The sequence below is a fragment of the Onthophagus taurus genome, chromosome 2 (assembly GCF_036711975.1).
Source record: "Onthophagus taurus isolate NC chromosome 2, IU_Otau_3.0, whole genome shotgun sequence".
NCBI classification, from domain to species: Eukaryota; Metazoa; Arthropoda; class Insecta; order Coleoptera; family Scarabaeidae; genus Onthophagus; species Onthophagus taurus.
This window is the reverse complement of record NC_091967.1, coordinates 21,585,586-21,599,331: the sequence shown is the minus strand read 5'-3', so window position 1 is coordinate 21,599,331 and position 13,746 is coordinate 21,585,586. Positions and strand designations below refer to the sequence as shown.

General features: G+C 33.7%; 3 protein-coding genes across 3 annotated transcripts; 2 read left to right on the top strand and 1 right to left on the bottom strand.

Annotated features, from left to right (window-relative positions):
* The first annotated feature begins 28 nt into the window (after positions 1-28).
* LOC111426211 (RAS oncogene family member Rab21) lies at positions 29-1,041 on the top strand. Its single transcript, XM_023060635.2, has 2 exons — positions 29-275; positions 332-1,041. The coding sequence occupies exons 1-2, from the start codon at positions 159-161 to the stop codon at positions 848-850; spliced, it is 636 nt and encodes a 211-aa protein (XP_022916403.1). The 5' UTR covers positions 29-158; the 3' UTR covers positions 851-1,041.
* LOC111426200 (conserved oligomeric Golgi complex subunit 6) lies at positions 1,030-7,847 on the bottom strand. Its single transcript, XM_023060626.2, has 7 exons — positions 7,770-7,847; positions 7,272-7,660; positions 6,980-7,217; positions 6,791-6,915; positions 6,130-6,739; positions 5,750-6,073; positions 1,030-1,308 (listed from the first exon to the last, which is right to left on the bottom strand). The coding sequence occupies exons 2-7, from the start codon at positions 7,628-7,630 to the stop codon at positions 1,078-1,080; spliced, it is 1,887 nt and encodes a 628-aa protein (XP_022916394.1). The 5' UTR covers positions 7,631-7,660; positions 7,770-7,847; the 3' UTR covers positions 1,030-1,077.
* A 23-nt stretch (positions 7,848-7,870) lies between these two features.
* Positions 7,871-13,342, top strand: LOC111426196 (nuclear valosin-containing protein-like smid). Its single transcript, XM_023060602.2, has 7 exons — positions 7,871-8,134; positions 8,190-8,825; positions 11,450-11,669; positions 11,729-12,462; positions 12,517-12,639; positions 12,692-13,132; positions 13,186-13,342. The coding sequence occupies exons 1-7, from the start codon at positions 8,081-8,083 to the stop codon at positions 13,282-13,284; spliced, it is 2,307 nt and encodes a 768-aa protein (XP_022916370.2). The 5' UTR covers positions 7,871-8,080; the 3' UTR covers positions 13,285-13,342.
* Positions 13,343-13,746: the final 404 nt, after the last annotated feature.

Genomic DNA, 13,746 nt, shown 5'->3' with positions numbered 1-13,746 from the left:
CCAGCGGCATCTATGAATGACGTACGGAACCCAACTGACGTATAAGTTACGCCTTTAATTTACTTGTCAAATAAACAGCTGATCAAAAAAAAAGGATTTTTTGATAAAAACCGCATGCAAAATGATTCATTTTAATACGGATTGATTTCATCGACGCGATGGCAAATCATAATTTTAAGGTGGTACTTTTAGGAGAAGGTTGCGTTGGAAAAACTAGCTTAGTTTTACGTTACATAGAAAATACTTTTAATGCTAATAATTCCAGTACTGTGCAGGTAAGAACAATACGCTTTCATCAAAATATAAATTAATCAAATTTATGTATTCTTAGGCATCCTTTCTAACAAAAAAATTAAACATTGATGGTGAGCGAATAAATCTCGCGATATGGGATACGGCAGGTCAAGAACAATTTCACGCCTTAGGACCTCTTTATTATCGAAATTCAAACGGCGCCGTTTTGGTGTATGATATCACAAATGAGTCTTCGTTCCCAAAAGTGAAAAGTTGGGTAAAAGAATTGCGAAAGATGCTTGGTGCTGATGTGAACTTAGTGATAGTGGGCAACAAGACTGACTTGGAAAAGGAGCGACATGTAAACTTTGAAGAGGCGGAAAATTACGCTAAAGCTGTTGGGGCGCTTCACTTTCAAACGTCAGCTAAACTCAACGAAGGTATTGAGGATGTATTTTTAGCTTTAGCAAAGAAAATGCTCGAGCTTGAAGAACAACAACAACTCAACAAAACGCAATCGTTAGAAAGACAAAATTCTCAAAGGAGAAATGTTGTTGTTGTTGAAGATGATGAAATTACGGTGCCTCAATCGAAATCATGTTGTGGTCATTCGTAAAAAGGATTTTCTTTGTTAACAAAGAATTAAATTGGAATTTGGAAAGGAGAAAGTGACGTGATAAAAGAAAATGAAAGCTTGATTTTTTTTGTTATTTTTCTATTTTGCTTTTTTTACGTTATGTGATAATATGATTAATAAAATTAGTTGTTAAAAATGTCCATAAAATAAAAAATCTGTTTATATTAAAACATGTTTTTATTTAACTTATAAAATATACAAATGATTCATTTAGAAATTTGTTGGATTAATTCTTCTGGTGATTTTGATAAAATACCAACTGGATTTTCATACAGATTAACTGGATTATGTACTGCTTCGTATAATTGTTTATAAATCGCCAACATAACATCAAATGATCTTTTCTGTATCGCTTTTTTATGTTGGGACGATAATAATAGAGTAATTTGAGGTAATAATAATGCATCTGGCGATGTTGATAATGAATCCAATTTAATCTAAACCAAGTAAATTACACTTTTAATTTTAACCTAATTTTTAATAATAAAACTACGTTGTCTCACGTTCCTTTTTAACGCAGCTTTCAGAAATTACTTCATTGCTTCCTTAAACACTTAAAATTACAACAAAAACTATTAGTTATTAAAATAAAGCGTATCAAAATCAACGACATCACAAACAATTCCAAAGCCTGGAGACTACATTGCAGACTTTAGAGATTTTTATTAATTTGAGGGATTTTTATCATCTAAAGCATTATTGAAGGAAGATAGAGACGCCTCCTTATCTTAAAAGTTGATGAAGGTCAGGTTACAGTTTGTATGAAGAAATCACAACTCTGGATTCTACATTGGGATCAGTATCAAATCAGAACAATGCAATCTTGGAAACAATAAATGCAATGACTACAAAGAATACGAAGAAGATAAAATAGTTGTACGACGAATGCGAAAGAGTCTTAAAGCTAAGGGGACAGGCTCGACAACGAATGCTATCATGCAAGAAAAATCAATAAATCCAAAAAACGGACACGTAACTATAGCAAGCAACTATAGCGGGTTGGATTCGCAATATGCTTGATGGTAGAATAGTTTCTACTTCACTCCACGGTGATACGATACGCTTTAGGTCGGGAGGTGGCTGCCCGCAGGGACGGGTGTTATCTCCCCTGCTTTGGTCCCTCCTGGTTGACGATCTGATTGCGATAGTCGAAGCCGTTGGTGTAGAAATACAAGTTTATGCTGATGACATTGTCGTTATGGTCAAAGGAACCTGTTTGTCGAGGATATCTAAAGTCCTCCAGGTGATCCTAGATACCATTTGCGCTTGGTGTAAGGGAGAGAACCTCGATAAACCCGCAAAAGACAATTGATGTGCCCATCGCCACGAAACGAAAGTTGGATGGACTAATCCGCCCAACTATTCAAGGTGAAGAAATTCCTTTCATCTAGGCAGGCAGTTTTGCACAAAGCTAGACTATCCTTGTGGGCTTGCCGCAGTCTTTGTGGAAAAAATTTACCCCTGAAAGACTGTATTGGCTCTATGTGACTGTGGTTAGACCTATGATCACATACGAGGCAGCAGCCTGTTATAGGAAAGCCCGACAGACTTCAATTATCAGTAAACTTTCACGAATTCAACGAGTAGCTGGATTGGCAATCTCTGGTGCGACAAGCATAACGCCAACTCTAGCAATGGAGGTTCTGCTTGGCCTATCTCCTCTGCATTTGCATATAGAGAAAGTGGCTAGAACAACCATTTACAGATTTAAGCAATATGCTCAAAACTATTCCGACATGTCCTACCAATGGGTTGCGGAAGACATTATACGTATCAATGCCGTCATATTTGGCGGGATCACTATCAGTGATTAATGCTTGATACCAGATTGTACTGCCTGAGCGGCAGTCCTGGATCGAAAATGAAAATTCTCTGGTTCAGGCAGATATTTGCTCGTTCACAGATGGATCAAAAACGCCTGAAGGGGTTGGAGCAGCTTACAAAAATTAGCAACCTTACAGCCTGGGTACGTACTGTATTGTATTCCAGGCGGAAGTATTTGCTATGATATATATGGGTGCTAAAATCCTTCTTGAAAGAGGGGTGAAAAACATGACAGTACGAATTGTCTCAGACAGTCAAGCCGCTCTCCAGGCGCTGCAAGCCGCGAAAACGGTGTCGGCTCTGGTTAATGATGGTAAGAGAACACTAAGTTGTGATAACAGAGTTTCTCTGATCTGGGTCCCGGGTCACTCTGGGGTTGCTCTCAATGAAGCGACAGATGAGCTAGCACGAGAGGGCAGCGTTAAAGCGTTTGTGGGGCCGGAACCAGCAGTTGGTGAATTATTTGCGATGGGCAAATATAGGATTGGACTGTGGGCTGAAAAAAGACTTCGCCTACTGTGGACCAGTTTTCCTGGAATTAGACAGGCTATGGTGTTTATTAACATCGTCACTGTCAAACCCGGGAATATTTTAGGACTTGCCCATAGCAGTATAAAAGTTCTAATGGGTGTCTTTACTGGGTACTGCCGATTAAAAGCACACCTCAACTTGTTGGGTTTAGCCGACGATGTTGAATGACGACTATGTGCGGAGGAAGCAGAGATAGTTGAGCATATTTTATGCCACTGCCCTGCCGTTAACCGTATAAGATTCTCAATTTCTATGTAATGTAATGTAGACCCAGAAGTGGAGTTACAATAAAGAATGTCGAGGGCAAGCTTATTGCAGTTGAAGCTGAAATGACCTGGAGAAGATATTTTACGGGCTATTGAATGTGCAGGCAGATGAAATAAGGCGTGAAGATAAATATCTTATGACTGAAAGCTAAAAAATAACAAAGCTCCAGGAAACGGCAATATATCAGCAGAATGTCTAAAAACTGGAAGAAAAACTTTGGTATTGCTTTTTATCAGCTAATCTGCCAAATATGCTAAAATCTATCTGCCAAAAAGAATAGTGAATACCAACCCACTGCAAAGAAAGTGTTAGTACCCATACATAAAACGGACGATAAAATACGCTGGAGATACTATAGGGCAGCGTTCCACAAACTTTTTTAAGTAGTGACCCAAAAATGTCAATAAAATCTTAATGTGACCCATAAGAAGTTAAATCTATTATCTACTTATAATGATAATTGATATTTATCCGACCCATTTTTCGACTTTTCGTGACACAATGATTGCGATTCGCTGCTATAGGGTATAAGATAGGGCAGAGATAAGGTCATGTTTAGAAACAGGGAAGAATGGACGAAAGGTGAGACTCAACTCAAAAGCGGACCCTAGCTGGTACACCGATGCTTTAAAGACAGTTGGATCCAGGTAATTTTACAAAAGAGTTCAAAATGATTAAAATATTACTGAAATTAATGGATACTTCAAAATTATTTAAAAGCGCAAAATTTGTCTAAAATTGTTTAAAGTTGTTCAAAACTGAAAAATAAAATTTTCTAAAATGATCAAATTGAATTTAAAATTATTTAATCTCGGCTAAACTTGCACAAAAATATCTGAAATTGTCAAAATGTGTCTAAAATTATCTAAATTTCTTTGAATAATGTGATGCTGTATCGAAAACGACTTTACTAATTTTATCTCGAAAAAGCCGTTTGAACTATTTTTTATAACAATTTTGAAATTGTTAATCTGGTATTCAGAATTGTTTATTATGTCCTTGGCTTTAAAAAGCTTCCATTTTGTAAGTGGTTACTAATGGTTTTATTTTTGTAATTTTAAGTCTAAATTGTGTTTATATTTACGATAAATAATATAACATGTTTGTTGTACTTTTAAACTGGTCTTTAATTAAATACTAAATATGAGTCTTATTAGTTTCGGCTAATAGCCATCTTCAGAGACTCTAGTGATCCTTTAAGAAATAAATTTTATAGCGAATTTTGAAAGTTATCGATGAAAATTTGCAAAATCGAAAATTTTATCAAAACTTCAAATATTGTTTTCTCAAAAACTGCAAGTAACTTTTCAAAATGGGTTGGTTCATTGGAAAGAGGACACTTTTATCAACACTTTGGGAAATTTTCATACTCACATTCCAAGAACTTGATTTTATGCGAATTTTTAAAACATAATCGGCGAGAATTGAAAAATTTGAAAAAATTGTCGATCATTTCAAAAATTTATTTCTCAAGAACTAAAAGTGATTTTTCAAAACGGCTTTTTGCATTAAAAAGAAGATACTTTAATTAATAATTGGTGATATTTCCACAAGGATCCTTCAAGAAATTAATTTTATAACGAATTTTGAAAGTTATCGATGAAAATTTGCAACATCGAAAATTTTATCAAAACTTCAAATATTGTTTTCTCAAAAACTGCAAGTAATTTTTCAAAACGGGTTGGTTCATTGGAAAGAGGACACTTTTATCAACATTTTGGGAAATTTTCATACTCATATTCCAAGAAATGGATTTTATACGAATTTTTAAAACATAATCGGCGAAAACTGCAAAATTCGAAAAAATTGTCGATCTTTCAAAAATTTTTTTCTCAAAATCTAAACGCGATTTTTCAAAACGGCTGTTGCATTAAAAAGAAGATACTTTAATTAATAATTGGTGATATTTCCAGACTGATGCTATAATTCCACAAACATCCTTCCATCATTCTTTACACAAAATACCTGCTCTTAGAGCTTACATCCATAGATCATAACACACCTTTATCAGATGAAAATAAAAATAATGAATTTCAGATTATCAGAACAATAGCTCTTAACAATGGTTTTTGTCACACACAAATCAATTCACTTATCAACAAATTACAATTGAAACATAATCATAATTCCTCCACATCCTTACAAAATGTAACACAAAGAAGTAAAGTTATTTTTGAAAGCTTGCTTAAAAAAAAACGTTGTTTTAATTTCCTTTGCAATAACCATTATTCCTTTCTACCTAATTTTTATACTTACCAAAAAATTTTTTAAATTACTAGGTTCCATCCCAGGTATTGTAGATAAAGGTCCATGAGAAGTATCTTGTAAAATAGTATAAATTGGACCCAAATTTAAATTGGCCACCAAAGAACTCGCCTGTTCCGACGTTAAGGTATCAATTTGAGCATCAGATTGCGCTTGTATCCTCTCCAAACGATCATCCATGTATTGATACAATGAAAGACATGTATACATTGAGTACATACAATTTAACATATAAACAGCCATGTCAGTTGTTGGTAATCTTGAAGCTTGTTCATTTACAGCTCTTAAAATCGGCTCAACAACGCAATAAGCTATCTAAAAAAATATTTTAAAAAATAAAAATCTTAAATCAACTCATTTTTAAGTATTACTTTAACCATATCTTGTTCTCTTCCTTCACTCATACTCGCAGTAGATAACATATCTCTTAATAAAGACAATAAATTATTTATAGAAGAAGTTGGGGTTAAATCTTTTGGTGGAGCTTCAACTCGAACTAACATATTTGAAACTTGCCCTTCTAAAGTTTTAATAAACGCATGTTCAACATTTTCTTGTAATTCTTGAAGCGTAGAATTTAATGGACCACCATTTGTAGTTTTAGCAATAGTTTTTCTATAATATCGAATTAAATTCGTTACAGAGTAAAGCGCGTTACAATCATTTGGAAACGAAATGATTTTTTCCACTCGAATTTTTAATGGGTGACAAACACCCTCAGAAATACTGCATAAAGCATTCTCAATCTGTTGATTTAAATCGTTTTTGTCGCATAACGAAACAAGAAGTAATAAACGTTGTTTTTCAAGTGGAATTGCTTTGTTTAGCCATGCTAACATGTCTGTAACGTAAATTTGGGGATCATGAGCTCGCATTTCTATTGGAGAAGGATTTCCAGATGGGCCACCTCGAGTTAATGCATCTATAAAGTCACCAACAAGCGCGGCGCGACGTGAAATGCAATATTCATCAATAACATATCTAAAATTTTAAATTAACAGTTTTTTATTGATACTTTATGAGCCTATTTACTTAAAAAGAACTGGACGTTCTTGGAGGCGTGCCATAGCTTTGATAATTATCTCTTTTAAATCAGGGTGATCAACATTTCTGCAATGATTTTGTGTCCATCGATAAAGCCGCTCTAAAGCCCCTTCCTTTTTAAAATTTATTAATTAAGTTTTAATGTAAATATTTAACACAATTATTGTTTTTTATTACCTGGTGTAAAGTCATTTGTTCCATTACATCAAGTGCTAAAGTTTGATGTCCAGATTGCATTAAAATTCGACAATCGTTATGTATTTTTTGTACTTTATCCAAAGCAGCAAAAATATCCAACGTTATTGGTAAATCTTTACGATGCTTATTGCCATGTAAAGCGGTAATTTCATCTTGATTTAATTGAAACTTTTCAAGAAAAGCATAGATCACCTTAGTTTGCATTTCATTCTTTTCCCTATCAAAAATGAATCATTATTAAACAATTCTTTTTAAGATTGATTAACCTTACTTATCGATTTGTAACCCACTTGTTTGTTCTAACAAATGCTTCGTTTGTGATTTTGCATTTTGTAATCGAATACTCATATCTTGTAAAGACTTACTCATATCAGCCACATTATTGTAAACTTCATCAAACGATTCTTTCACCTCTCGAAAAGCAGCCAAGAAGTTCTCATTAATCTCTAAACTTTGCTTTTCAATTTGGCTACGAAGATTTCTTCGAGCTTGCAAGCTGTTCTCATGATAAAACGTTGAGAGCTGTTTTAGAGCATCCAACGTGTCTTGGTCATTTTCTAAACGGGTTTCTAAGATTTTTTTGAGTCGTTTTGATAGAACGTGTTCTACTTCGGGTGGTGGAACAGGCATTTTTTGTAATCACGTAAATTAAAATTATTTCTGTAAACGTTATTGGTTTTGACGTTTTAATTTTATACCTAGGTTATGTTTACTTGTCAAAAAATTTATTAAAATTGATTTATTTTTATTTATATTGTATTAAGATTACCTAGTTTCAATTAATTAATCGGCGGTGAGACAGGCATTTTTTGTAATCACGTAAATTAAAATTATTTTTGTAAACGTTATTGGTATTGACGTTTTAATTTTATAGGTTATGTTTACTTGTCAAAAAATTTATTAAAATTGATTCATTTTTATTTATATTGTGTTAATATTACCTACTTTAGATTAATTTAACTAAAAATTATCTTAGTTTAATTATTTAAGAGGTGAAAATCGTTAAATTTACACAAAAATAGTGCCAGTTTCCACGTGTTTATATTTTGAGGTTAAGTTTAATCACTAGCAATTTCAAATATGAGTAAATCACCTTACATTGGTGATAAAGCGTTAATTCCTCGCATCGAAAAGGTAAAATATCATAAAATCTCCATATCACATCAATAACAAATCCTTTTTATCATAGTATTTAGAAACTAACCTTGATAAAGAATACATTTCAATCACTACAATAGCAGATGATCTACAAAAAAATTACAGAGACTATTCAAGACGTAATCGGAATGCTTTTCGTAAATCAGTAGATAAAGCTTACAGTATAGTTTTAGAAAATCATGGTGTTGATAAAGATGCAGTGATATCATGTAGTGATGCAAGCGATACAGAAGAAATATTAGCTGAAGCTAATCAATCAAGTGATTTAACCGAAATGTACAAAAATAATGCTTTAAAATTGCAAAAATCAAATGATTTAATTGAGATTTTGAGTGAAAAATCTGATGATGATAAAAGAAATAAATCAAATCAGTTCACACCATCAAACAGATTAAGTAAACGAGGCCATAAAAGAAAAATTAATGGTGATAAAGCTATTGAAGGGGCTGTTATGAAGAAGAAAGATATTATTAAAATAGAAGAAACTGCTGTTAGTTTTGATGATGTCGCTGGAATGGAAAAAATCATTGAGGAGCTTTATATGTTATTGGTGCACATGAAACGACCAGAAATCTACAGGCGAATTGGCGAATTACCACCTAGAGGGATTTTATTACATGGACCAGTGGGATGTGGGAAAACCTTACTTGCTAGTGCAATAGCTGGGGTAAAATTATTACAAATCTTCTTCTTCTCCTGATCTTTATGCCTGATGGCGTCACTCCTTCTGGTTTCTGGCTAATTCCTTTATATTTGCTAGAGTCTTCCCTCTCTTCTTTCCAACTTTTGCTATTCTTTCTAGGTCTTCCCTTCTTTTCCTTATCCTTATTCTTTGCTTCAAATACCTTTTTTACTATTGTGTTATGTTCCATTCTAATTATGTGGGCAGACCAGTTTAGTTGCTTTCTCTCTGCTTTGCTGATTATCTCCTCTTGATCTAGTCCCAGTTTTATTTCCTCATTCCTTATCCTATCCCACTTTGTCTTCCCCACTATTTTTCTGTAAAAATTTCATTTCCATTGCTGTGATCTTTCCTTCTTGTTTCTTTTGGACTGCCACCAAGTTGTACTCTTTCAATTTTATCTTTTTATCTATCTCCTTCTTCCCAAAAATTGTTCTGTTTAGAGTATGATATACGTTGTTTGTTTTCCTTATTCTTGCATTTATGTCTAAATCTATCCTTCCTTCTTGTGATATACTGCCCAAGTACTCACATGATGATACTTCTTCTATCATGTTCCTTAATAAGTATTTCTTTGGGGTAGGACAAAAAAAATGGGAATGGGGCTGAGACAGTATGAAGTAAGTATATAGATAAAAATGTTTGTTAGTGTATAACAAACATTTTTTTATTAAAGGTTATACTTATTTAAAAAAAACAAACAGACCAAATTATTTAAAACATAATTTTCGTGGGTTCTTACCGAATTGGTCAACCACATTATCAATAAAACCCTCAAATTTCTCAAAAATCTGCTTCCTATGCACACTCATCATGGCAAGACCATTGAGACGACATTCTGCCATAGTGCTTCTAAGCCCTCAAGCTACTAAAAGACCGTTCAACAGTACATGTCATGCAGGGTAAAGTAAACTGTAAGGGCTTTTCTCAACACTTAGTTGAGCATATGAAGTCAGGTTTATCTTGCCATAGTTTTTGCCATACTTCGATTTCGTTATTGATATTTGATAAATTGTAAAATTGGGAAAAGCTTTCACCAGCTTCTACGAGGTCTTCTAGGGACATGTTTAACATTTGAGCTGGGTGTAATTTAGATAAGGAAAATGTCGGGGTGTTTTCTTCAGAAAAGCGAACTTCAAGAGAATTAATAATCAAGTCTAAGTATGGTATTATTAAAGAACTCCGCCAGAATTCTGAGGGGGTTGCTGCGGGGTGGTTGTTCCGATGTTGTTGTCTTCCAACAATGCGTGGCACTGACTTCATATCTTCTGCCAGTCCAATTTTTTCTGCAACGATAGTAGCGTCCCAAATAATTTCATCTATGACGTTTTCTGGACCGTTACGGTGTTTTTTTTATCAGTTGCAAAATGCGACTAATGTCTTAACTGCATCCAAAGCTACGGATTGGAGCACGTTTACCACAGGTTCCATCATAGCCGAGTATTTGGCCATCAAAATAAAGCTGGTAATAAACCAATCTCTAGAAGCTGCTGTATGGAACTGATAGCTTTTTCTAGTCACACTGTTTCCTTCCCGTGACAAGGTTTGCTAAAGCCTCCATTATAATAGGAATACACCTTGTTTCGCAAAGCCTGGAAATATTTGGTATCAATTTGCATCTCAAAACTGATTCTCGAAAAATGTAATAATATCTTTCTTGCATTGTTATCTCTGTTGCTATGTCTGTAGCGTCTTTCCTTATCTCATCTTCTCTTCTCTGTTCCATTGTTTGTGTTCTGTACAAAAATCCGCCCATATGTCCAGAATTTTCTTTGTAGTTGTCTTTATCTCTTTGTTTTTATCTTTGACGACTTTTATTTGTTTCCTTTGATCTCCCTTTGTTGTTTCCTGCTATTCGATCCGTATACTTCACTTAAGTTTGTTTCGAACTCGGCGAAAAAGAAAAGTTGGGAAAACTTTTCTTTTTCGCCTTCCTTGCCATATTCTTAGCCACATCTCTGTTCGTTCTATAGTTTGCTCTATCCTCTTCCGAATTTGTTCTTATGTATTTCTTCCATGACTCTTTCTTCTTCTTGATTGCCTGCCGGACCTCTTCATTCCATCAGTGTGTTCTCTTTGTCTGATAATTATATTTTTTCATTCCACACACCTTCATAGCTTTACTTCGCATTATCTCTTTAAAAATTCTCCACCTTACCTCCATTGTTAAATTCTGTGTGTTCTAGGTTTTGAAATTCGTTGTTAGTTTTTTCTTGGTATTTTGACTAGTCTGTGGTTGGTTCCCATTTCTGCTTCTGCTTCAGTCTTTACCTCCTTCACTCTGTTTTGGAGATTCTGAGTGTATGTGATGTAATCAATAATACTCTTAGCCACAAACGTTTCCAATCAATAAGTCGTTTATTTGGCAAAATTCCAACATTCTTTTCCCATTTCTATTCATCACTGCCTCTCCGTGAACCCCATATTCTCCTATACTACTGCCCTCCTTGTGTTCAATTATAATTACTTCCTCTCCTTGTTCTTTGGAGTTATCGAAGATTTTTTGCAGACTTGAGAAAAAATCTCGTATTTCCCTATTTAAGTCAATTCCTTTGATTATTATTATTATAAATAAAAATAAAATTGTTATTTATTCAATAAATTTGTAGGAATTAAAAGTACCACTATTAAAAGTATCAGCTCCAGAATTAGTAGCTGGAGTATCCGGGGAAAGTGAGGAACGAATTCGGGATCTTTTTATTAAAGCAGCAGCTTCTTCACCATGCATATTATTCATTGATCAAATCGACGCTATCACTCAAAGTCGCCAAAACAGTCAAAAAGATATGGAAAAAAGAATTGTGGCTCAATTATTAACTTGTTTTGATGGTACTAATTACATCAAATATATTTTAAAGCAATTTTTTAATTCTTTTAATTACTTCTAGATTTAAATAAAAATAAATCAGCCGATCAAGTATTGGTAATTGGAGCAACAAATCGTCCGGATTCTCTCGATCCAGCTTTGAGAAGGGAAGGTCGTTTCGATACAGAACTATGTTTAGGTGTTCCTGATTTCGACGCGCGATTAAAAATCTTAAAAACCCTCACATCAAAATTAAAATTGTCCCCAGATTTCAATTATGAATTAATATCGAAATTAACACCAGGATATGTTGGTGCTGATTTAGTTGCTTTAAAAAAACGTGCTACTTTAATAGCTGTGAAAAGAGTAGCAAAAAATGATCTTCAAGAAATAGATGTAAATGATGACAAGAATCAGAATAAAGATGTTTTGACTGAATTACGATCGTTATGGACCAAAAATTTTGTTGAGAATGAAAATTTGACTCAGTTTAGTGATTTGAGTGTTACAATGGATGATTTTCTTAAAGCTGTTAAGTTGGTTCAACCTTCTTCAAAGAGGGAAGGTTTTGCTACAGTTCCTGATGTAACTTGGGATAATGTTGGATCTTTATCTGATGTAAGACAAGAGCTGCAGTTAACTATTTTAGCTTCTATTAGATACACAAAAGAGTGTAAAGCGTTGGGAATAACAGCATCAACTGGAGTGTTATTGTGTGGCCCTCCTGGTTGTGGTAAAACACTTCTTGCTAAAGCTATTGCTAATGAAGCAGGAATTAATTTTATATCTGTTAAAGGTCCAGAATTACTTAATATGGTAATTAAAATTAATAAAGCTAAACACAGATTTAAATTTTTTTAATTATTTTAGTATGTTGGTGAAAGTGAAAGAGCAGTGCGCCAATGTTTTGCAAGAGCACGAAATTCCGCTCCTTGTGTAATTTTTTTTGACGAATTAGACGCTCTTTGCCCAAAAAGATCTGATTCAGGAGAAGTAAACAATAATTTCGCATTAATAATCAATTTTACAACATAATTTTTTTTAGAATGGCGCTGGAACTCGCGTTGTCAACCAAATGTTAACTGAAATGGACGGTGTAGAAGATCGTCAAGGAGTCTACATTTTAGCAGCTAGTAATCGTCCCGAAATTATAGACCCTGCGGTTTTAAGACCGGGACGTTTAGATAAAATCTTATACGTTGGTTTACCGACCGCAGCAGATCGTTTTGATATTTTAAAAACTATCACAAAAGGAGGATCGCAACCGTTATTAGATTCTGATGTAGATTTGAACGTAATTGGCTGTTCAAACGTTTTGGAAGGTTACACTGGCGCTGATTTAGCAGCTTTGGTTCATGAAGCTAGTATTGAAGCTTTGAAAGATATAATGATTGGAGGTAAAACTGATGGAGACGGAAATGCTAAAGTTTCTTTGAAACATTTTAAACGAGCTGCGGCTAAAATTAGACCGTCAGTAAATGAAAGGGTATGAAGGAGTGAAAAAAAGTTATTATTGTAATTAATCTTATCATCTTTTAGGATCGTAGACATTATGAAAAACTTAAAGAACAATACAGTACTAAATCCAGGCGAAAAGATGAGGTTAATGAAGTTGATTTTATTAGTGAAGTAAACTAAGTTTAAATCTAAATAATATAATTTTATAATAATTAATAAAAAAATATTGATAATAGAATTGTTCTTGTTTATTACACAAACTAATTGAGCAAATTCTAATTTGGTAAAATGATTTTATGATGGCACATTTTATTTAGCAACAAGTTGTCAACTTCAAGGTGTTTGCTCAACAGAAAGATGTTCATGTTGTTATCTGGAAGGTGCAGATCGAAAATCGTTGACATGCATCTTAGTTGGGGTGGCAGAATTTCCTTTTTGCATCTAGTGTGAGTTGTTCAACTTATTTGGTTATGATAAAAAATAAAAGTTTAATCAATTTCATAGAGATATCTGTCAATGAGCTTAAATTATAGGCTTTTAGGTGTAATCTGAGATAAATGTTATCACCCAATTCCTATAAATAAGGTCAGAATGATTTTATTAAATTTTTCTCTAATTGTTAGGTTAAGAAAAAAATAGAGT